Genomic DNA, 24,830 nt, shown 5'->3' with positions numbered 1-24,830 from the left:
GACGCTTTTTTTCGATGCTCCTTAGACTATGATTACTGTCAAACTGCCCATTTGATCCTCCTTTAGCAACTCATTCATACAACTGCATGCTTTACTGTATAAAAATACTGTATACTACTGAAGCACTTTTGACTTCAGAAAAAATAAGTTAGTTACTGACTGTGACTCTAAGTTAGAATCACAATTTGACCACAAGAGAACCATATCTGATAACAATACATAAAAAAAACACAAGGAAAACAACAAGGAAACCAATGCCACGTCACTATGTTATTTGGTAACAGTGCTTTCCGGGAATGGCCTTCACCTTGGAAAATAACTTGATTTGTAACCATTTATTCCTCTGTGAAGGTGAAATTCAAGACAAAGGTGAGAACTGAGGTAAAGGCTCAAGCCTTGTTGTGGGTTTATTTCCAGTGCGTTTTGTTGTTTGCAAATAAATTCTCTAAAATAGGATTGAAAGGAGTATAGGGAATGAAAGGCCTTTTTAAAAAAAAAAAAAAAAAAAAGCAGCTTAGATCTTGGTAGAGGATGGACTCTGCAAGTCCCCTTCTAGATTTTTGAATGTGTATTATTATGCTGTGATGGCAGAGGTTCATCTATCTTCACTCTCTCGCAGCCTTCATTCATTTATTTTGGTTTCAGATGGCCACAGTGGTTACAAGCACCTGATAGAGAGATTTAACAGCTAATTATTTAGAGATCAGACAGTGTCTGCCTCTTTATAGCTTGATACTGATATGTTTGTGAACACTGAAATGTGTTGTACCCCTTGGTGACTGCGTTGTAGCCAGTCATTCTTTGGCTTACTTTGCAGGTTGTACGGCATTGCACAAATATGTTACACAGTCACGTGGATTATTCACGGAAGAGCTGGATCTTCAAAAGAGGCTTTCTGGGTATTGTAGCCAAAGTTCCTTTTAGGTGACAAAAACTCTTAGGTGATGACACAACAGAGTAGCTGTTACTCACAACTATTTTGGAATACAGTTGGAGTGAAGATGTACAGATCATTGTCCAAACTTCGCTTGTAGAAGCTTAAATCATACGTCTCCGCTTGTCCAGTCCAGTCCAGTCCATTACTGTAAAAATAAAGACGAGTGCATGCAAATATTACCAATATCATACTACCACGACCACATTTTTGACTCTAATATCTACAGATCTAATTCTAACTGCAGTTCTTTGTTTATCAAGTTCACTTTTAATAACAGTAATAATAATTTATTTATAAAGCACCTTTCAAAAATCAAAAACAAGATAGGAAACAAATAGATAAAGATGAAACAGTATTAGGGGATTAAAAAGTGAAGAAAATTACAAATGAAACAGGTAAATTAAAAACAAATTTCAAACATTTGCTAAGAAGAGATGATTATTTCTGTCTCATCCATGTTTAGCTGCAGGAAGTTCTGTGCCATCTAGCATTCAATATATTGGATATAAAATTAGTTAATTAACTTCACGACTGCCTTTAGTGTTAAAGAGCTGTAGAGCCTTGTGTCACCTGCATAGCATCGAAAACACTGTGTCTACAGATAACCTGTCCCAGGGGTAATATGCATAAAGAAATCAGAAGTAGTCCAAGGACAGAGCCTTGCGGTACCCCACAGACCAGAGTTGCCAATGACTCACTTATCCTGTAAGTAAGAATAAAACTTCCTTAAAACTGAACCTGAAATGATTCAGTAAAATACAGGTTTTACCAGAATGGGAAGCAACCCATAAATCACTCATCACTCTGAAATGAAAACAAACAATTTTTCAGCAATAATCTTTTCTAAAACCTTGAGGTGTCACGGTCCTGGGTCGGTTCGACCCAGCATTTTGAGTTTCTTATGTTTATGGTATTTCTCGGGATTTTGAGTTATATGCTGTTTACTTTGTGATACTGTTTTGATTATGATTATTATTTAGTAGGTTTTGGTCAGTGTCAAGTCTGCCTCTCTCTGTCTAGTCCGTGTCTTAGTAAAGTGTGTTTTGTTTCCTGTTTTACTTTGAAGGTTCATGTTCCTGTCTGATGTCAGTGTTCCAGCTTTGCTCTCCCTGTCTCGTTAGGTCTTATTCCTCCCAGCTGTGTTCCCCTTCTGTCTCTAATTCCTTGATGACTCCCTCAGTGTATTTAAGCCCAGTGTGTCTTTGTGACAGTGTTGCGTCGTTAACGTCTGTACACCCTCGGCTTGCTGTGTGTTCATGATTTCCAGTCCTCCAGCACCTCAGTTTAGAGTTTTGTTTTGCTTTCGTGAGTTTTATTTTATGTTGACGTTTTGTCCAGCAATAAAGCTGCGTTTTCAGTTTAAATCTCGTTTCCAAAGAGTCCTGCATTTTGGGTCCACCACTCCTGCCTGCCTGCCACACAGCCAACCATGACATGAGGAAAAATAGATCGGACTCTCTCTCTAGTATACCTTTTGTCCTGTCTCTCTCTGTTCTGTTTCCCCTCATCCCCAACCGAAGAAGAGTGTTTTCTTCCTACTGTCACCATCTGTTTGATTATTGGGATTTTCTAAAAAAAAATACTGAAAGCTCTTTACCCTACAATATGAAGTATCTTGAAGCAACTGTTGTTGAGAATTGGCACTATAGAAATTAAATAGAGTAGATTCAAATAAACAGGAATTAATTTAAAATTAAAGTTTGTAGATGTATCTGAAGTTATCCAAGGAGATGGGGGCAGAGAAGATTTTTTTTAATGGTTGTACAAAAACTTTTTAAAAATGATACATGGACAAAACTAGTACAAGTGATGCATTAATTACAAATAGAATGTGTGGCATGACAAATTATTTTTATTTATTATTATTATTATTGTGTACTTATTTTAATAATCACATAAGTAAGTCTTTTTAAAAGTGAACAGCAGTTTCATGATCTATATAGTATCCTGAGCAACAGAAGGGATGTTGAGTTCTAGTCACATGACTTATACAGTAAGATGCCACTTTTTTTGACATGGTCTCCACTATCATTGATAGGAGCGATATATGGATGGAGACAAAGTTCTAAATTTATTTGTCAAGCTATTGCTCAACCTTTACTTAAGGTGTATGAACTAACTGGATATTGACTTTTCTGTGGGATCACTCTAGAAGTTTAGGTAGATAGAGGAGGGGCAGAATACTGTAGCTGGACTTTCTCACAGAAAAGGACCAGTTAAGATGGCTGGAATGCTTCTATGTAGAGGTATTCTAGACATGTTTTGCTGGTAGGATCCCCAGGGAAACCCCAGAACTTGCTGGAGGAACTAAATATCCAATCTGGCCTGGGAAAGCCTTGGCAATCCCCAGGAGAAGCTGGGTCAAGCACCTAGGGACAAAAGTATAAGGTCCAATGGGCCACTCTCCTCAGCTTATACCACCATCACCCTGACATACAGCAGTAAATGGATATACATTTGTATCCAAACATACATAACAAATCTGACTTTATGCCATAACCAATAAAAATCAAGCACTACATGGGTAAGTTGCTGCTCTATAAGCAGACCACATCATAATTCTTTATCAGATAATCCTAAACATACATATTTCTTCCCATGATCTTACATTAATCCTGCCCTTGCTCATCTAAGAAATACCTTGTGGGGTAGACTCGTGTGATCCCTCCTTCAGTCGCAACATATCTGGACATGACACCGTTTCTGACAAGCAGAGTAAAATAAAGCTGTAAAGCATACCGTTACAAAAACTGGAATGTGCTTTATTTTTGACATTAACTGAAATACTTGAACCACCTGTGTTCAATTTTTTCCACCTGGTCATTCTTTACCAAATACCGGTGCTTCACTTACATCGGATCGTTTTCTTTCCATATCTTTATTAGATCGGAGGTAATGCCAGCATCGAGGAGCAGTCGGTTCACCAAATCCACATTGCCTAAACAGCAAAACAGAATTTTGAGCCTCAATATTATACCTTGGGAATAATATGCGAGTGAGTCGGTAGACTTCTGTTAGGCATCAGCCTTAAAATGTCTCATTTCAATAAGCTGATGGTGCACTTTAAAAAATTATGTGGAATAAAAAAAAAAAAACTGTGGAGCATCAATAGTTAACATTAACAGACGAGAGTAACCACAAACTCTGCTGTGAGAAAAACAGAAATACTGTCGGGAACCAAAACATACTTCGAAATATTTTAACATTTTCATCACATTTTATGTATCCAGAACCAAATCACAAACTGAGAGAAGGGAACAGGATTAAACTGAGATATTACCAAGATCACAAACACCTAAAAAGATCCAAATGGAAACAAAGCTGAAAGAATAAAGCTGAAGCAATGTCACAAATGAAAATTTTCAGAAAAAACATTACCCTTTGAAGAAAAGAGCATCTTAAAATCAGAAACAGATACGGCATTAAAGTACTGTAGGAATGAAACACGCATTTTCATGCACACGCCTCCTTCTCTGGGGTAGGTGGTAGGGTAGCACAGGTGTTACAAAAAAAACATTTTGTGGTCGTCTGTGAAAAACCACATGACAAACGTAACATATGATACAAGCTGCTCGTCCATTTCTCTTTTTTTTTGTTGCTATGCCCGCCTCTTTGAACCCACAGACGACCCTCTTCAGTCCATTAACATCGAGGCTCGTCAGTGCACCCCCTCCACCTCCTCCAACCTTTATGACACACCACACACATCAGAGAAAACAGCTGGTGTAACACTTTATTTCCCTCCTACTCCACCTTCCCTCTCTGTGCAGTGTTTTTCATTAGAGATTCTTTATTGGAGGCAGCCCAGGAATTCCTAATGTACTTCAACTTCTTCGCCACTGCAGTGGCTTAACCAAGTAAAGCGTGTAACGATGCTCGAACCCCCAACAGTCCACATGGGCCTCCTCTCTCTCTCTCCTTCTCTGCTCTCTATGGACTCCATTAAACTGGCAGCTAATAATGGTGAAAGTAATATTTCAATTGGGTGAAAAGTTTTATTGGATTGATCCTGTTGAGATGTTTGAAGTAAGTTATTAAATGCACACCATCAAATTATACCAAGGAACACAATATAGGAGCTCTTTTATAAATATCAGGGGATCTTTTGGTTTACTCAGTCCCCCCCCTCCCAAAAAAAGAATGATCCATATCAATGAGCGCATGTAAGAAATGGCAAGGATGTTAATGCATTGGTCAGATGTTAGGGAAAAGGTCCACTGGTCCCTGATTTGTGTTTTATTGCTCCGCTCACGCTCTCGGCTTGACGTGTCCTGCTCTTTCTCACAAACACAGAGTAATTGGATGAGGTCGAGCAGCTATAGGTGGGGTGTGGAAGGCATATTGCTATCAAATACTGTGTGTGTGTGTGTGTGTGTCACATCTAAGCCGACGTGCCTCACACATGTGCAGTCAGGCGTGTGATGGTCAGACTTTTAGAGTTAGCATCAAATGGGTAACACGAACAGAGGGGTTCAACATTACAAAGCTTTGCCTAGTCATGCACACCAAACCATCCAGCCAGACCTGTACTTCACTGGAAAGAGAGACTTCTGGGAGTATGTTTGGGTTGGCACTCTTCCAGTAAAAAAATAATCTTTTTCATGTAAATCTACTATAACAAATAGTGCTCACATCACAACCATAGGCACCAAGAACATGCAAAATGGACAAAAATTGTGGTAAATATTTCTCCATTTTTTGATACTTACACATGGGGTTGTTTGGAGTCTTCCTGTCAATGTAATCGTTAAACCTCTTGAGGAACTCTGTGTTGTTGGCGTCAGGCTTTAAGTCCTTGCAGTAATCTCTGTTGGCAATGGAACAGTTTTCCAGTCATACTCAGTAAAAGTTACGTTAGAAGTAACTTTATAAAAAGTTGTCTGTGCCTTCTTACCTCGGTGCAATCAGTGTGTAGCCATATTCATCAAACTTGTCAGCCATGAGGCTTTCAGAAACTGCGATAAGTATAAAGTAATATGAGTTTTCCCCAATAAAGGTTCAAAATTAGGTTCAGAATAGACAAGTTAATAAGAGTCACTATATTGAGATTGAGATGAGATGTTCCATCTGAGAGAGATTGATACCTCAAAAAGGTGAAAAAATTATTATAACCTTCTTCCTTATTTCGTATGTTTTGGATATTTTTCCCGTTTACATGTTTCAGGTCATAATACAAATTTTAGACTAAAATAAATAACCAGAGAAATTACAAAATGCAGTTTTTAAATGATGACTTCCATTATGAAGGGGTAAAAGCTATCCAAATCTACCTGGCTATATGTGGAAAAAGAATTGGCCCTCTTATTAAAACATGAATTAACTGTGATTGACTAAATTTACCAAAATTTAAAAAAGCATCTTGATGATCCTCAAAGGTTTTGATAAAATATTATTTGAACTGAAGAGAAAAAAGTTGAACTTTCTGGAAGGTTTAAATCCTGTTACGTGCGGCAAAACTAACACAGCATTTCAAGGGATTCTAGGAGTGCTTTGCTGTTCAGGACCTGCACAGGTTGCAGTAACGGAACGATGAATTCTGCTCTCTACCAGAAAATCATGAAGGAGGCATTTTTTCCCATGAAACTCAGACACACTTGAGTTATGCAGCTCAACAATGATCCAAAGCATACCAGCAAGTCCACCTCTGAATGACTGAAAAGAAATTAATTTATTAATTAAAAAAAATAATGAAGGTTTGGGAGTGGCCTAGTCAAAGTTCAGACTTGTAACAGAAACACTTATAACAATTATAGTTCTCGTTGCCAAAGGTGGCACAACCAGTTATTAGGTTTAGGTGGCGGTTACTTTTTCCACTTTTTTTGGTTCGCTTTTTTCCCCTTAAAAACTGCATTTTGTATTTATTTATCAGGTTATCTTTTTTAAAATTTATTAGATCATCTAAAAAAGTGTATGCCTTGGCAATGAGAGATGATATACTCTTTAAAAAGTCCCCACAATGAGAAGGTTGTGGGTATGTCAATAAAACAGTCACAAGTTCGATCATCCGCGGTTTGTTTTCTCTTTGGTAGCTTTCCATTTTCCATTTGGTATTTTAATTTATTTTAAGTTTGGTAACACTGCATGCTGAAACACGTTTAGACTTTATTTAAATCCGAGAAATTGCTGGGAAGCGTCAGAATTGAGAAACTTTCGTCTATGTTGAGTCACAGCTCAGTTTCCAAAGAACATACTGTTTGCAACTGTCAGGACACCAGCAACATCGACACAAACACACCATTTGATGTTCTGGTAATGATAAGGGGCCGGGATAACTCGTACAGCTAGACTAACTGAGGCAGATGTTCTGTTTACAGACCGCAAAGATTCTAATCTTGCACAAACAGGTGAAAATCAGGTATAAAGGCAAAACTAAAAATGCACCAGAACAGACTTGGCCAGATGTGCCGTATAAAAGACCGCTAAGACTCGGAACCAGAAGGAGAGAGATCAAAGTAAAGGAAAAAATACTTGCCATTTTTCCCTGGAGTGGAAAAAATCCCAGCAGAGACAAAGTGAATGAACAAGCGAATCATCCCCCAGGGAGGTAAAGACGAGAGGGAAAAGAAAGGGGAAAGAAAAGACAGGGTAAAACCACAGGGGTCAAAGGTGACAATATTTTATTCACAGAACGAGTCCTGAATAGAAATATTGCATTTCGAACTAAAGGTTTTTAGCCCTTTGGATGCAAATGGAGACAGCGCTGATGGACAACACAAAGAGAGGCTTAAAATGCGGTTTCTAAAGTTAGGTTTGAGATGTGTTTTTAGCATTAGGATTAGCATTCTTCTGGCCATAGGATAAATCTGTGGAGTTAAAATACTTCTGTGAAGCATTTGCATTAAAATACGGTGCATTGAAATGAAGCGAGAAATATATACCACAGATCATAACCTTAATGTTTAACCTTAACATTTTTCTCTGTTGATTATATGATGCAGCAGAATTTCTCACGGCGACACGGCCGCTGCTTGTCCTCTTTGGTGGTCACGGTTGGGGAATAGCTGCACCCATGTGGTTTTTCTTTTATATTCAGTCACTGCTTACTAATCTCACAAAGTATCCAGTAATGATGGATAGCAGGGAGATTTGGGAAACGAGGAATTAATTTACTTTTTGGGCTTTTAAATAAAAAATTAAATAAAAACCCTTGGCTTGTTTTGTGAGCTTTAAAATGCTCAATTCATTCATAGTAACTCTGGATTTCAACATAAATCGATCTCTCATACACAAACAAGAAATAAAAATCTGCACCGACTTAACAAATGCGTGATAAATAGATGAGGGAATTGGGAGATTATGGTTTGGACTTGAACTGTGTTTTTAAACTGACATTTACAGTGCTCTGACTCTCTGAAAAGGAATAAAGCAGACAAGCCAGGCTTCGGTTTCAGAGATTAACGATGTTCTGCGGAGACTTTTGGATTCGATGCCTGCAAACAAGACAAAACCGATGACAAAGCACACAGAAGGGCAGACAGAAGAGGCGAGGCTTAGTGTGTTCAGAAGTATCCTGTCTTTCATTAGGAGTTATTTAACAAGGTTGTAAAAATCAAAGTGAGTCAAAAAGGAGAAAAGTGAAGAAAACAAAGACTCACACTAACTCATGTTCGGGGTACAGACTCACAGCTTTCTCCTTTATGGTTTCACCTTTAAATAATGCAAACATCCTGTCCTCTGTTCTTCCTGCTACAGTGGGTTAGTGCCAAAACCACATCTGAGGGCCATTGGAACAGGTGGGGGGTTAAATACACACTTGCACACACAGACCCGCACACACTGTCTGCGCCGCACTGTGGGTCCACATTGCATGCGAAGCGCTGCTTCTCAGAGCAAATAGCAGCTTGATTCAGTGTCACAGAACTGTCATTATTAATCAGAAACCAGCATACGAAGGAAAACAGATCATTAGAACAAAATGCTTCTGTCTTTGTGAGTCCGCCGCATCAGACAGACTGAACCAAAGGAAAAGACGATACATCCAAAGTCTGCCGGTGATAAGAGAATACAAAGAATACAGGGGCTGTGAGGCAAAAAACAGGAGGAGAATACTTGCCCAAAAACGCTGCAGGGGTCCAACACACCAGGAATGGTCAAGAGTTGAAGAAGGCAGGAGAACGTAAGAAGGGAGGACAGTGAAAAGATGAGGAGAGGAAAGAGGGAATTGGGAAAAGAGAGCCGGAAAGGAAGTAAGCCAACAGGGTTTACACAATATTTTATTCAAAGGGAAATTGAATAAGAATATTGTTCTACAAAAACAGTTTAAGTAATCAGTTTGTGGAAAGCACAAAGGGGCAGTTAAACAAACGTTATGATATGTGGCAAAAATCTGTTCATTCAGTCATCTTATAAAAACTTTATTTGATTTTTCTTGAGGAACAAAATGGTTTTTACATTTACATCTAAAGTGGAGCTCTTATTGTCATTAACATATTTCTATTATTTGACTCTACTGACAAAGCTTTGCATGAATTACGACTGTAAATAACTCATATTCATGGTCCTTTTACTTCACACTTACACTTGGTGGAGTTTCTCAGTTAATCTATTCCCCTTCCTTCTCTGTAACTTAATCTGATTGGCTGCTGCTTAAAAAACAGAAGGTTTAACCAGCAGGTGGGCGGGGCTTCAATGCTCAGAGTTACAGTTGCAGTGCACCTGTGACCATTTTTAATATGACCATTCTCTTTTATAGATCCTGAGGCTCGTAGGGATTAACCATTATACACTGACCTGATCATGAAACTGATCATGGGCAGGTTCTTCTTTCATAAAACACATAGAAATGTGTCTGATTTTTTTTTTTTTTTAAGTGTATGTGCACACTAATTTCAAACTGAATTTTCACACTAACTTTAGCACGAAAGCAGCTCTGCATTATTAATTTAATTTGTTAGACTCAATTTAAATTCGTTCTATTCTGAACTATTTAATCTTGCTAGTGTGTGCAAGGTTACTCTGCAATCAAAAAATAATTACTGTAATGATAAAGAAAAAGAAATCAAACATAATTTCCTGTTATAACTTCAGAACTTTCAGCCAATACCAAAATCTCAGATGTTACAAAAAGCCCTTCCAAGAGACATTTTCAAACTGTCCACATGTATGATTATGGAAAGGTGATGAAATATAACAGACTGCCAGAATCAAGCAGGCTTTGTGTCATTCCTGAAATAACAAGTGTTCTGTGGTGGCCTAGAAGTCTGAAAATGTGTTTTGACCAATGGTTGGTATTACTGTAAGGTTTATGTAATATATGCAAAATCAAAAGTAATATTGCATTTACAAGATCCACAAATGTCCACTGAATGCAGACTCTAACCAGGCATGGCTCCAACTTAGCTGCAATGAATACACACACACACAATAAAAATGTCCTTTGAGTAACACTATAAGTCAATGACATCTTTTACTAGTGGGAACAGACAGATCTTAAAAGAGACATGACGACAATGCCACACATATGGACGCTCTGATCTGGTGTATATCATCAAATACGACTGAGCACAAATGTATAAATACCCTCTTGGTGACACACGCGCAGGCTCACACACACTGAGGTATTTGGCTTTAAATGAAGTGATGAGTACTATATGTGCGAAAGGGGACACTGGAGCCTCTCGTCCCGCTTGTCTGGTGACAAAAACTTTGAACACCACCACAACTGAAAGTGGGTTTTGCAATAGATACACAAGTGACAAGTGCATGCAAGGAGAGTGCATGTAAATGAATTATCTGTATATATATGATCTCTGTGTGAGCAAATATGGGGTGTGCTATAAGTGATGAATAGGAACTATAACGAGACACAAGTGTTTTTTAGCCCTTACATGGAGAGCATTGATGTCACTGGAGAATATTAACAGTCATTTTCCACCCACTGACATGTATTTACTGTCTGTATATATAGAAAGTAAATATAACTGAGTGGAAAACCTAGAATAGCAAAAGAGATTGAACTGCTTTAGCGTAGCACTTACATTTAGCCTGGGTGATTGTGTCGCCAATTGTTGCACGGATGTAATGCATGCTGTACTCGGGCAGGACTAGGGCCAGGCTGCGAGAGGACAAATGATAAAAACATGACATTTTGCTTTCGAAAAAAAAATCCTCAGTCTTCCACCACAAATCTTTCAGCAAGGCTTGCAAAGTATTTTTAGCATGAAGCATAATTTACCAGTTCACATGCAGTAAGCTGCGCAGACACTAGTCACTCTGGTTTCCAAAAGTTTATTCCAAATTGTGTCTGGATATTGCCCTTACCACGGATCAGTTTTAATGAGCACAAAACAGAATTATGACTATGTAAAGTAGGAATGCAAAACATGCACGAGGTTTAAAAAGCCCACCATCTGCATGCACCGAACCTATCATCGCCGAAATCATATTCACAATATTTTTCTTACCTGTAGTCTGTACCCTCCACCGGTGCAAAGGTGTACATCCTCTGACCTCGATCGATGTAACGCTTTAGGCGAGAATATTATGAGTATAAGCTGACGAAATGACCAAATTATCATGATCGCGCATCATCAAATGAAATTACCTTATCTGTTGATTTCAGCAGTGTAGATATCGTGGTACTTCCTGTTTTACCTTCAATCATTTGTTTTCTTATCTGTTGACCAAACATTACAAATAAATGATACTATAGTGACACATCACTCATTAGGATTAATTTAATAGATGTCCAGGGGGCCAGATTGGAGTCTTTTTGGATCCAGGCCATATATTTGGCAACCCTGTATTACAGTTTATCTGATTTTAATGTGGCCTTCTGCGATTATAGGAGTCAGAGAAATGTGTTTTTCAAACCTGCACTTTGATGTCATCCTCGATCTCTGCATCTAGGAAATCCAGTGTTACAGGTTCATGAAACTTGGCGGTCTGTGCAGAAATGCGAGCAATTAGTGTTGTGTACCAAAAAAAATGTGGGCTTTGAGTACAAAAAGGGGAAAAAAGAAGAAAAAAAAAACTGACTAGTAAACATCTCTTACTGATGTATTTCCAAGAAACTATTTTGATATTTTGCGGTCTTATTATGAAATAATTTGCTGTAATCATCTGTAATCAATTTGTGCATACAACATTTACAAGAAAATGCATATCTCAATGACGCCCGTGTTGCCTCGCTTCAGCAAACACCATCCTGGAGCCATATGGTTGACTTATGTATAATAAACAAAGAGTCAGCCAAATAACACAGTCAGTGTAGAACTCCAAGCAAACATCCTATTGGCAACAGAAATGACTATAGCAGACTGGTAAGCAAAGAAAAAAAAAAAAAGAAACATCTCACATCTGATACACAGAAACACAACCTTTCTGCAAAGGTTCATCCTGCAACATGATTGCTAAAACTCAACATAAGTGATCCCACAGGTTGCAAAAACATAACAATAAGCCTGTTTATAATCAGGAATGCCATTTTTCATGACTGTTTGACCGGCGTTAACGACCATCTAATGGTTTTTAACGTAAGAAGCAACTCTTTGGAGAAACAAATCAATTTTTCACAAGTTCTGCCTACCTGTGGGTTCAGATTAGGATGAAGCAACACGTATCCATTTGGATCAATAGCAAAGTAGTAGCCATTTGGACCAAACTAGAAGAAAAAGGAAACAGAGGAGCAAATGTCTGTGTGAAAGAGGACTGCAACTAATAATCAAATGCAATATCTACCCTATTAATACACGGGATCTGTGTGTCTTTATTTGTGTTGCCCTTACAGTGTACTGAGGCGTCAGTCTCCTGATATCATCCAGGGACACATCTATCGCCATAACCCCCAAGATAAGCTGGTTTTGAGGTTTCTAAGAGAAAGCCATAAGAAAGAACAGAAAGGGATGAGAAAGTTTAAAAAAAAAAATCAGTGCAAGAACTCCTACTTTAAATCCTGCTTCTCTTTTTGGATGAGTCAAGTCCCTTTGTGCATTCTGAACGATTTCAAGGAAATGGGGTGCAACAGAAATCTGGACAGTTTAATTCCCAATAGTGTCACGTGTTGCAATGAGTCACTGACAAGGCATTTCCAGGCTTGTTTTCAGTCACAGCGGAGGTAAGCCCAAGTCCTTCGAGGTAGACATGTGACCTCATCTTGAAGCACTTAGCTACCGGATCATTTCTCACTCTGATCTGCAGTTTTGATCTCATTTTGATTTCTGCTTTACGACATGCTAGATTCTCTTCTTGTGGCGAGCTTTGGGGGACCACTGCATCAACAGAGGATGTAAGTTAGAGCCACAAGAGAGCAGAGGATAAAAGTAAAGGATGAGACCGTAATTGTATGTTTACTTTTTGGTCTGGTAAACTTTATGGAGTATCCCAAAACCACAGACTTAAATCCTCTCATGGGGTCAAAGTGTCAGGCATACAGTACATTTATTTAGTGAGTCAAATGCAACAAAGAAGGATGTAAAAGAACACAGAATGAATAAGTTAGTTAAGGCACAAAACAAAAGCAGGCGAGCATGATTTAAGTGATTAAAAAAAAAAAAAAATGGTAACATAGGAGTCCAACAGTGGTTCTGGATACCTTTGAGCCTGTGCCGGTTTTGTTGAAGACAGGCAGCGTTCCAGTGATCACCAGGCCAAGCTCCTGCAAGGTTAAACAGGTACAGTTTAAACACAAGTCACTCCCAGGTGGAAAAAAAAGCAATCTCATAATCTCATAATTCTAAAAAAAACCACCATCTCAGGTTCACACCATGATATGCTTTACATACAGGCCATTTATTGGTGCTAGTGGTTAACACATAAGCCTAAGACGTAAACAGGAAGAGCATTCGGCATAAAAAATAAAATCTGTCAAATCAAACATGTGGAGGTACCCACTGTGGTGACCCTTTTTGATTAATGTAGTAGCTCAAGGTAGATTTTAATCGTCCCAGTCTCACCAATCTCACCGATGTTTGCAGTACGTCTGGGGGCCTACCTTTACAACCACATTAACTGTTGTGTCAGGCAAACTTATGTGTTCATATGAAACCCAGCTCATTTGATTTTAGATGAAGGTCATTTGGAATTGTATTTACGCCTACACAAAAATCAGACACAATATGAGAGACAGAAACAGATGCTCTCAGAAGATTAATGCTTAGTGTCTAACGCAGTCTTAAGATATGATGTCAATGCCTTTGTAAGTTACTGCACATCATTTTCTGTTTTTGTGCAATTTTGTATTTTGTATTTCAATTTTGTATGTATTTTATATGATCCCTTTTGTTTTTATACTGCTTTAATGACTAGATGTCAGATAAAATCCAGGATGTCTCCAGTAATAAAAGACAGATATTTCCAGCGCTGACATGAGGTCAGTACTGTTCCAAACAGTGACAGTATCCAAACCAGTTGGCTCACTTTATCAGTATTCTTATCTGAATTTCAGCTGGGAAGTAAATCTTAATGACTTAACAACCATGATCATCTTTATTTTATTATATATATTTTTTTTAATCAAATAATGTTTCGCAAACACTACTTCAGCAGAGTTCAGCTGAGCAGGCTGACACCACCATGTTTAGTATAACTAAATAAAACGTACTTATCTGAAATTCTTCAGAAGACATAAAACAGATTTCTTCTAATTCCAGAGCTGTACACAAGCGACAGAGTCTCTGCTTCCACACTCTTCCAATGTAATGTAATGCATTTTGGTTACAACACTTAACATACCAAAGCATCCAGGTAGACGTTAGTCCACTGAACCTGCTTGGCCTTTTGTTTAGCTTTCACCATAGGCCTGCCCAGAACATCCAGGTACTCCTGCCAAGAGGATGAAGGGAAGAATATTACTTTTGAACCTGCACATGAGGCATTCTACCACAAGAGGGCACAGCACACAAGTGGTTAAGTAAGCGAGGTGGGACTTTGACATGAAAGACAGTGCAGAAATACAGCATGAGCGTGACTGAATGTGTATTTACCTGAGTATTTAGCCGAATGGCACCTATAGATGGGATCTCATAGTAATAACCTAAGGAAGAAAAATATTTTTTAAATTTTATAAACAAAACAAAAACAAACAAACCCCCCCCTCAAGAAAAGAAAAACATATTGATATTGAACAGCAAAAAACACGTTAATAATCATCCCCACTCCAGATGCTGTGTAAACGCTAAAATGCTGCTTTTGTATGAATAGCCTGACCTATTAGATTTAGAATTGTATTGTGCCAAACACCACCTGGTCGCAATTACCTACAATTAGCCTCACTGACTAGTACTGGGTTGGACTTTTCCTTCATAACTGCCTTAAATGTTTGTGGCATGGATTGAAGAAGGAACTGGAAAATGTTTTAAGGCAGACTGACATGAGAGGATCGCACAGATGCTGCAGATTTGTCAGCTGCAAAACCATGATGTGACTCATCCATTCCAGCATCCCAGTCCCAAAAGTGCTTTTATTGGAATGATCTGTGGTGATTCTGGAAGCCATCTGAGCTCACTGTCATGTTCAAGAAACCAGTTTGAGATTATATGAGCTGCTGGAAGCAGCCATTAGAAGATGGGTACACTGGTTACTAGTAATTGATATGATCAACATCAATATTCAGGTAAGTTATGACATTTAAATCATGATCAGCTGATACAAAGGGGCCCAAAGTGTGCCAAGAAATGATCCCCCACACCATTAGCAACCTGTACGCTTATATGTTACTTAGATTAAATTTTGACTCTATCATTTGAATAGTGCAGCAGAAACTGAGACTCAAAACTCTGCAGCATTTTTCTAGTCTTCTATTGTCATATTTTGTTCGTCCCATGTGAACTATCACATCGGTTTCCTGTTCTTAGAAGACATGAGTGGCCCACGGTGTGGCCATTATCTGACCACTGGCATCAACAGCACGTTTTTTAAACCACAGAACTGCTGCTCTCTGAATATTTTCTCTTTTTCAGATCGTTCTCTATAAACCGCAGAGACGGCTGCCATAGGTGAGAAGTTTCTTCTGCTCTGTATTTGTGTGCACACTTGTGTCCCTCCTCCTGTCTTCTTTCTGTGATCATCATCATGGAACCTCCAATCACTCACATACCAGGCCATCTTTCAACAATAACCATGGCAAGTTCAAAGTTAGGAGGTAGAGCAGGTTCATCTACTGATTGGAAGGTTGGTAGTTAAATTCCTGGCTGCTCCATTCTGCATGCCAAATATCTTTGGGCAAGAAAATAAACCCAAGTTGTTCTCCAGCTCATTCATCAGATTATGAATGTAGCGATTGGTAGATAGGTATGTCAGTTACACTGATTTTCCTGCCATGTGATTTGCTAATCAGCAAATCACATGGCAAACAGGTGTAGCTAATAAAGGGGGCAATGAGAGTATGTATTTAAAACCTTGTTGTTACAATAAAAAGGTTATTTACAAAGGTGTCACAGTGGTACCTATAGAATATATTTTATATTACAGAGGAAAATTCAGGTGAATGAAACAAACGTGTCACAAGCTCTCTAAACCTCCAATAGACCCTGTAATGTACCTTTATTGTTGCAGGCCATCGACTGTATCGGCGCCTTGTCGTAGTTGTGTTTACCTACTGAAAATGTAAAGACACGCACCTACGAGGGAAAGAGGATGCAATCAAATCAAATATGCTAAAAGGCTCATTCTGGTATTTCACTCTGAACATTGTAAAAGAGTGTTTACAGGCTTACGTTTTTTTGTGGGTTTTCAAGTTGAAAGATCTTCTCTGCTCTGTCCTCTCCGCCATCAGTGAAAAGCATAATAATCTTGTTACAGTTGGCCCTTGAGTAATTCATCTAACGGAAACAAGGAGATGGAAATAAAACTAACCACTATTTAACCAAAGATAAATAAAAACAGCCAAGAGAAGACGATGAAAAAAGAATTCGACTTGCTGCTACTGTTAAAAAAGATGAAGAGGAATTAAACGGCAGCTCTGATACTAATAAAATCAAACCTGCAATATCTGAAACAACCAGAGGAGGTCGACACATACCCAGTATTCAGGAGAGGCCCACTGGGATTGAGTTGTTAGTGTGTCCTACAGTGTTTGCTGTCATTATTCTTACAATTATTATTGAGCACTGTTTAAGGAACAATGATGTATAATGCACTTTAACACAAAAAGCTCAATGCATCAACCAAGTATAACCCTAGACCAGGTGTGTCCAACTCCAGGCCTCGATTGCCGGTGTCCTGCAGGTTTTAGATGTGTCCTTGATCCAACACAGCTGATACAAATGGCTAAATGACCTCCTGAGCATGTCCTGAAGTTCTCCAGAGGCCTGGAAACTAATCATTTGATTCAGGTGTGTTGACCAAAAGTGATATCTAAAACCTGCAGGACACCGGCAATCGAGGCCTGGAGTTGCCTACCCCTGCCCTAGACACACGTTACCTGTTTAAGCTGTTCAAAGGCCGTCTCAAAGCCAGCTGTGTAGTTGGTGCTGAGATTCGCAGTGATGTTCTCCACAGCGTTTTTCAGTATCTTTTTGTTCCTCACATTGGCCTGCACAAGGTTCCCAAAGCACGACACATTCTTGGCGACATTTTGGAACTGTAGGGAAAAGGTAAGGAGGGATGACGGGAAGTGCAGGGAAGGCACTTACACATATTTTCTATTAAATATGTGGCTCCCCCCCTTCATTGCAGAACCATGCAAAGACACTTCAACATTCAGGATAAAAAGATTAAAGCGATTCCATTTGAAACAATATAAAGTGATTACTGAAATATGTCACTTGTGTGAAATGAAATCAGTTTTAATCAAATCTGGACTGACCGAAGGGAGCTATAGGAAAAGAAGAAATGGAAGGAGAGCAGGTAAGGGCATGAAAAGAGTGGCATAAGGAGGTAAAAACAAAACAACAAAAGCTTTATTATGAAAGAATTATTTGCTTGAAGCAGAAATCACTTTAAATGGTTAAATTACATTTACACAGATTCACACGTGAAGTATCTTCATGTTAATATTGGTGAATAGTTAATGTGGAGGAACAGATGGGACTCAGTCAATTAATGCGCACACCTACCCGCCACGTGCACACGCACACATATAACCACACATACACAGAGCACAGACTTTGGTACATGGCTCATTAATGCCAAACATCTGTTTTGGACTTGAGTGCACCCCTCCAATCATGATCAAGTGCAACACTGGCACCAAAACAAACACTGAAACTTGCGCAAATACAAAAGAGGTGCAAAAAAGAAAAATCAGCTTTTTCTGTCATTTCAGCACTTTTATGGAAATCTGTAAGTACAATGGTATGAAAAAGTGTTTGTCCCCTTCCTGATCACCTAGTGTTTTGCATATCTATCATACTTACACGTTTCAAATCATTAAACAAATTTTAATGTTAGACAGAGATAAATATATAAAATTGCAATAGAATATAAAATAAAATATAAAATATTAAATATAAAAAGATATATAAAATGCAGCTTTTAAGTTATGATTTCATTGATTAGGGAGAAAAGTTATCCAAACCTACCTGGTCTTCTGTGAAAAAGTAATTGGCCGTCTTGTTACATCATGAATTAGCTCTGATTAACCACATTTTTTGGAAAGCTGAGTTCAGTTTCACTAAACAATTAAGAAATCACTTAAATAGAACCTGTCTGACAAAGTGAAGCAGGCTCAAAAAGCAATAAATCCCGCAATGATCTAAAGAAACACCTGAGAAACAAAGTCACTGACATCTGTCAGTCTGGAAAGAGTTACAAAGGGTTATGTCTGTGAAGGTTCTCAGTCATCCAGGTCATCGTAGTCTAAGGAGCTTAGAAAGAAAAGCGTCTGAACTTCTTTGAGTTGCTTGAAGATGTTTCACCTCTCATCCGAGAAGCTCCTAGAACTGAAGAAGCTTCTCGGATGAGACGTGAAACATCTTCAAGCAACTTAAAGAAGTCCAGACGCTTTTCTTTCTAAGCTCCTTAGGTTGAAAAGGGTTACAAATTTCTAATGCTTTGGCACTCCAGTAAACCACGCTGAGAGCCATTATACACAAATGGAGAAAACTTGGAACAGTGGTGAACCTTCCCAGGAGTGGTCGGCCTACCAAAATTGCTCCAAAAGCACATCGATGACTCATCCAGGAGGTCACAAAACAACTCAAAACAACATTAATGAGCTGCAGGTTTCACATGTCTCAGTTAAGGTCAGAGTTCATAATCCAACAATAAGAAAGAGACTGGCCAAAAATAGTGAAAACCATTGCTGACCAAAAAGAGCATAAAGGCTCGTCTCACATTTGCCAAAAAACATCTTAAAGATTCCCAAGACATCTGGAAAAATATTCTGTGGACTAATGAGACAAAAGTTGAACTTTTAGGAAGGTCCCGTTATATCTGGCATAAAACTAACACAGCATTTCAGAAAAGGAACTTCATAACAACAGTAAAATATGGTTGTGGTAGTGTGATGGTTTGGGGTCGTTTTGCCTCAAGACCTGGAAGACCTGCTGTCATCATTGGAACCATGAATTCTGCTGTGTACCAAAACTACTGCTGTCTATTAATGTGGCAATGATGAGTGGGACAAAATTCCTTCACAGTGCTGTAAAAGACTCATTGCCAGTCATTGCAAATGCTTGATTGCAGTTGTTGCTGCTAAGGGTTGTCCAACCAGTTATTAGGTTTAGGGGGCAATCACCTTTTCACACAGGGCCATGTAGGTTTGGATTTTCTTCACCCTTAATAATAAATTAAGAAACGGCATTTTGTGTTTACTTATGTTATCTTTGTCTAATATTTAAATTTGTCTGATGATCTTAAACATTTAAGATTGACAAACATACAAAAAAAAACAGGAAATCAGCAAGGGGGCAAACACTTTTTCAAACCACTGTAGTTAAAGATTCTCTCTTAGCTGAAAACAGGCTTGAACAACATGGAAATAATAGAAATGCCACTTGAAAGCCACATAAACTCTGAACAAACTACAGAAATAAGGCAGATGGCTGCCCCTCCCTGAGCATGGTTCTGCTGGAGTTTTCTTCCAGTTAAAAAGGAGTTTTTCCTTCATATGATGGTCATATGATTGTTGACGTTTTCTCTGTTGTATTATTGTAGGGTCTACCTTACAATATAAAATGCCTGAGGAGGTTGTTGTTGTGATTTGGTGTTGTATAAATCAAACTGAATCGAACTGAAAGTTGTCAGAACACCATTAAGTATAACAGAGGTAAAATACCCTGACTATTCTAGGCACAGCATTTACAAAATAACATTAGGCTATTTACTTAGAAACATTTCAATCTGAGACAAAAAGGAACAAAAACCAGGCAAATGACAAATTCTGTTATGCTTTTAGAACACCCAAGGCTCGCAGCTTGCAGTATCTGTTTCCAAATATTCAACATGTTGGCAGAAGTTTCAGGGCATATGCTGCCAAGACATTCATCCTCAAAGACACATGCCTACACACATGCACATGTACACACTTCCTTCATCTAACTAATAATAAAGATCTGAAAATATCATAGAAACAGCAATAAAAAGCCACCAGCCTTGATACCTTGAAAATAAAGAAATAAACTTGTAATTGAACATAAGAAAATTTGAACTTTTTTACAATCTTGTTTCAGTTCACAGCGGTCTGATGGCATTAGGTTATGTACAGCTCTCCTAAGGCCCCACCACAGCATTTCAGTCAGGTTGAGGTCTGGGCTTTGACTGGGGCATTGGAACAGCTTGACTCATATATTGACTTGATTCATAATTTTGTTGTGCTGCTTTGAATACTTTGGTATACAGAGGAGGTCATGGTTGAGTCCTAGATGTTAAGATGTCCAAGTCCTGTGGCTGTGAACCAATCCCAAATCATCACCCCTCCATCACCATGCTTGTTTGTTTTTTTGCCATACGTTATAGCCAAACAGCTCCACTTAATTCTTATTTGTCCAAAAGACATTGTTTCAGATGACTTGTGGGTTGTTAAGATGGAACTTTGCAAACCTAAGCTGCGCTGCCAGAGCTTAGATTGGTCCAGACCAGCAAACTGCTGAAAGATCTGCTTTTATTGAGGTGGTTACACTTGCAGATCAATTATTCAAGAGCATTTGATTAGTGGCTCATGGCTGCTACTTAACCTCTTAATGCCTAAGGAAGCAGTAAGGGTATATCTAGTTTGTCACAAGACTCCTGTGTAAACTCACCTTTTTACATTGCATTAAGTAGAAACAACAAATCAAATATATACAGAATAAAGACAATGTTAAACTAGTGACCATCTGACAGATAAAGCACATACAGCATACCAAACAGATAGATGGATGCATTTTAAGATGTTATTTATTGAATTCACTGGGATTTTCAACTCTAAAATAACTGAGAAGCCTTTGGTTTGCTGGTTTGGTTCCACGTTCCTTCCAATTAGTTAAAAAAATACTTTCTCCCTTCAAGGAAGCTTTTCGTTAATCTACTAGAAAATTATGAACTATATGAAATAAGGGAGTCCAAGACATAAGGCATACATGTTCCATTATAAAGGGTTAGATGGCAGATAGCTGTCAGCCATATAGAATTTGGTCAGAAAGGTGTGTGATGTGAGAGTGAGGCAACAACCTTGGTCGCCATGGTAACATTCTGGGAAAGCCAACTTGAGGCATCAATTAGACTTGCACATATCAAATTTCTGATAAAAAATATTTTTCATAATCAGTTTAAAAAGGTAATTCAAAATGATGGTACCTAAAAAAAACACACACACACACACACACACACACACACACACACACACACACACACACACACTGCATTGTTAGGTAAATAATCGCACTGGATCTGGACAAAAAGTTCATAAAACAAACCATTTTATTCTAAAATGAGGTACCTACCCTCAAAAAGCTTCAAAATGCAGTCTACAGTCTACAAACTTACATTTGAGCCTTATTTCATTAACTTCAAGGGCCTTTCTACTTAGCTGATATGACAGCCCCAAACCAAACGTTCAGCTGAAACCGCTGCTTTATTAGGGGAAGTGGAAGAAAATGTAATTAATGTTTAATATGGAAAGAAAACTGAAACATAATGGGTATTTCCTACTGTTAGAAGAATGTGAAGGAAGGGCAAAGATAACAATAAGGATAAAGGAGATTTTAGACAGGACCAGAAGACTTCTGTGCCTGAGCAAGTGGAGCAATTCATTCGACTGCAGCAGAGATGTTTGATCCCAGGCAACCAATCTGTAGTATAAATGCTACTCTTATAAACCCGGGTGATTTGTGTCCACGCTGAACACAGAACACATACAAACTTAAGTATGTGATGTGAAACTAAGTACCTGCGTAACTCTTAATGCATGGACTTGTAAGGAAGAAGCTTACATTACATCCAGTCTCTGGTTTGCTTAGTCCAGCTGAAAGCTATCTGGGCCCTATCAGGACAAAATCTTGCCAAAGCTAAACACAAGCTGTGTTTTAGCTGTCCCCACACAGGCATAGAAACGGGTTATCGATCACTCAGAGTTAAATAAAGAAATTCTCTGGTCAAGCTCTGTTATCTTTAAGGAATCATCATCATAAACAGCACAGGTAGGTCCCACCTTTGACACCTACAGTAATCACTTCTATCTGAATAACAAACTGTTACAGTAGGAGCAGTTTAGTAAGCCAGGCTCAGATACTGAGACACAGTCTGAGACTTCACAACTTACTTATATTGACTTTATAATTCTGCATCAGTTCCACTGTTCATGTGAAAGACAGATGCTTGAGAAAAACATGGCTCAAACGCTTCCTGGCACATTTGAGACTGAAACAATCTATTGCAATTTTCTTGTTACATTCTTTGGATTTGATTTTGGATATTTTCTCCTTCACACAAAAAGATCTACAGAGAGACGTCTCTAGAGCGCATTCCTCTACAACACAAAAAATATTAGCTCACTACATACACCAAGGGACAGACAAAAACTGAGTTTGAGGGTTGCCTTTAAGCAGCCCTGCCACAAAGGGTCCAAATGAAGTTAGGGTGTTTGCATTTAAGCCCTTATCACAGCTAATATAATTGTCTCCAATATCTCTTTGGGACTACTCAAATTCCTTCAGCTCGGGGACATTACTAGTATAACCCCTTTCAACTGTGTTATTTTTCTTTCCACAAATAATATCTGTAGGAGGAAGAAAAGCTTTAACTGACCAGGCGATGGAGCTTTAAATGATGATGGATGAATATTTCCCCTATCCCCATGGCAGTAAAGCTTTGATGCCTGAGAGTCCTACTGAATTTCAATTGGGCAGTCGGGCAATTTCCACAACATGCCTCTGATTCAAAGTGAAATAAAAAAGAAAAGAAAAAAAAGCACACTTTGATTCATCAAACTTATCCTGTGGCCTTTTGCGGCTTACCCAAGCTGTGTTTTGTGTTATCACATATAAAATACTAAATATATATACACACATACACACACCGTATGTGTATGTATACACACTTACAAGCATGCATGCATCCACGCACGAATGCAGCCACAATGAAGATCTATCCATGTGTCGGCCATGAAATTACTAGAAAGGTCGCTGCCATGTTTAGACCAATGACTCAAACCAGGCCAAGGCTGCTTAAACAGCCAAGCCACCGCATTAACAATAAGTCCACATTAAGATTCATCACTGCGCGTGTCTGGAAATTCATTCATTCATTCATTCTGAACAGACAGATGATGAGATCAAAGCATTAGCTGTGTGAGTACTCACAGAAACCACGTTCACAAAGTCATCATCCGAGAGGGTCTCCAGCATCTTGCTGACGGATATTTTGATGAGTTTGAGCGTGAGCCCTGACACGCTGCCGCTCCTGAAGATCAAAAACAGAAACAAACTTTGTCTTAGTTACGATATCTATCAGAATATTCAAGTATTAGAAATTCATCTTCTATTTTGTAAAAGGGGCAGTAAAATGTTCTTTTAACATAACGTCATGTTGAAAGACTCTTTTAATGAACCTCTATTCCTTTCACAATAATCTTACCTGCACCAGGCAGCTGAGAAGTCACATATTTCACAAATATGAATATCTTTGATGACAAACCTGATCACATTTTTTCAACTTTACTACCACCTGTCAGGTAAAAACTATGTATGAGCACTAAGGAAAGATATCAAACAATGTGACTTTATGTTTGTGTGACATCTTTCGAAATGTTATGTTACGTTTTTAATTGCTGTGAACATTAGGATAAAATGAATAACAAAATATCTGTGTTGGCAACGTCCAACATCTCTTCCCCCCCAAAAAAATGGAGCCTATAAAAATGTATAAGAAAATATTAAACCTGCTTCTTCTAAGCAACAGACTAAAGGAGGACAGAACTGGAAAAATCAAGGTGGAGTTCATTTACAGCGGTTTTCAATAAAGCATATTGATGACAGCTTTTAATAAGCCTCATTAATCTTATATGTGCCAATTACCAGAGCTGTGTTAAGAGTTGCAAGTGTACAAATTTAGTTCAGTTCTTCATTCATCATATTGTGCAGTTATTCAACCCTAGAGCAGGTTTATGACCGTCTGTGATAATGAACATTCACTTGAGTAGATAAATTCACTTGGCATCAGAAGCAGTGTAACAATTACACGATCTTGATAGTGCTACGCATTTGTTTTAAGGTAATGAAAATGGATAATCAATAATCATACAGAAAAAAACAATAACAATAATATATATATTTTTTAAAGTTACGCAATAGAGGATTAGCTTGAATTGGGAAATCAAAAACAGAACGTGTGTGTTCCTGGAAAATCCTATGTAGTTGTGTAATATGGAAACTTTAAAGCATAAATCTCAGGAGAAAATAACTGGACTGTGAACATCGAGGTTGCTCAGTTCACTGGCTGCTCTTTCTTTGTCATTGTCACATGTGAGTACATCGCAGCAGCGCCCAGCGGGATGAGGCCAGTCAGAGGGTTAGCATCAGGGCCTTCTGGCACACCA

The 24,830-nt window shown here is 38.4% G+C and overlaps 1 protein-coding gene and 1 long non-coding RNA gene across 7 annotated transcripts in view; one reads left to right on the top strand and one right to left on the bottom strand.

Moving 5' to 3' along the window:
• cacna2d1a (calcium channel, voltage-dependent, alpha 2/delta subunit 1a) overlaps positions 1 to 24,830 on the bottom strand; it is a 112,281-nt gene that overhangs the window by 20,447 nt on the left and 67,004 nt on the right. For 3 of the 6 annotated variants that reach the window (XM_025899566.1, XM_025899562.1, XM_013271217.3), the window contains 20 exons: positions 23,596 to 23,695; positions 17,298 to 17,456; positions 16,591 to 16,695; positions 16,416 to 16,494; positions 14,860 to 14,909; positions 14,609 to 14,698; positions 13,470 to 13,532; positions 12,664 to 12,747; positions 12,465 to 12,539; positions 11,750 to 11,821; positions 11,481 to 11,552; positions 11,341 to 11,402; positions 10,915 to 10,991; positions 8,991 to 8,999; positions 7,410 to 7,418; positions 5,832 to 5,892; positions 5,647 to 5,744; positions 3,791 to 3,875; positions 3,578 to 3,640; positions 973 to 1,082 (listed from right to left, as the gene is read on the bottom strand). In XM_025899566.1, coding sequence (XP_025755351.1) covers positions 973 to 1,082; positions 3,578 to 3,640; positions 3,791 to 3,875; positions 5,647 to 5,744; positions 5,832 to 5,892; positions 7,410 to 7,418; positions 8,991 to 8,999; positions 10,915 to 10,991; positions 11,341 to 11,402; positions 11,481 to 11,552; positions 11,750 to 11,821; positions 12,465 to 12,539; positions 12,664 to 12,747; positions 13,470 to 13,532; positions 14,609 to 14,698; positions 14,860 to 14,909; positions 16,416 to 16,494; positions 16,591 to 16,695; positions 17,298 to 17,456; positions 23,596 to 23,695 — 1,523 coding nt within the window. The remainder of the gene's footprint in view (positions 1 to 972; positions 1,083 to 3,577; positions 3,641 to 3,790; positions 3,876 to 5,646; positions 5,745 to 5,831; positions 5,893 to 7,409; positions 7,419 to 8,990; positions 9,000 to 10,914; positions 10,992 to 11,340; positions 11,403 to 11,480; positions 11,553 to 11,749; positions 11,822 to 12,464; positions 12,540 to 12,663; positions 12,748 to 13,469; positions 13,533 to 14,608; positions 14,699 to 14,859; positions 14,910 to 16,415; positions 16,495 to 16,590; positions 16,696 to 17,297; positions 17,457 to 23,595; positions 23,696 to 24,830) is intronic. The other 3 variants (XM_025899564.1, XM_019347071.2, XM_025899563.1) reach the window with 2 other exon arrangements.
• Positions 15,086 to 16,556, top strand: LOC106098229 (uncharacterized). Its single transcript, XR_001224366.3, has 3 exons — positions 15,086 to 15,488; positions 15,835 to 15,870; positions 16,430 to 16,556. It is a non-coding gene; the product is annotated as an uncharacterized LOC106098229 (long non-coding RNA).

Source organism: Oreochromis niloticus, linkage group LG17, assembly GCF_001858045.2.
Source record: "Oreochromis niloticus isolate F11D_XX linkage group LG17, O_niloticus_UMD_NMBU, whole genome shotgun sequence".
Classification (NCBI taxonomy): domain Eukaryota; kingdom Metazoa; phylum Chordata; class Actinopteri; order Cichliformes; family Cichlidae; genus Oreochromis; species Oreochromis niloticus.
Note: the sequence above shows the minus strand (reverse complement) of the source record. Positions and strands in the feature narration are given on the sequence as shown.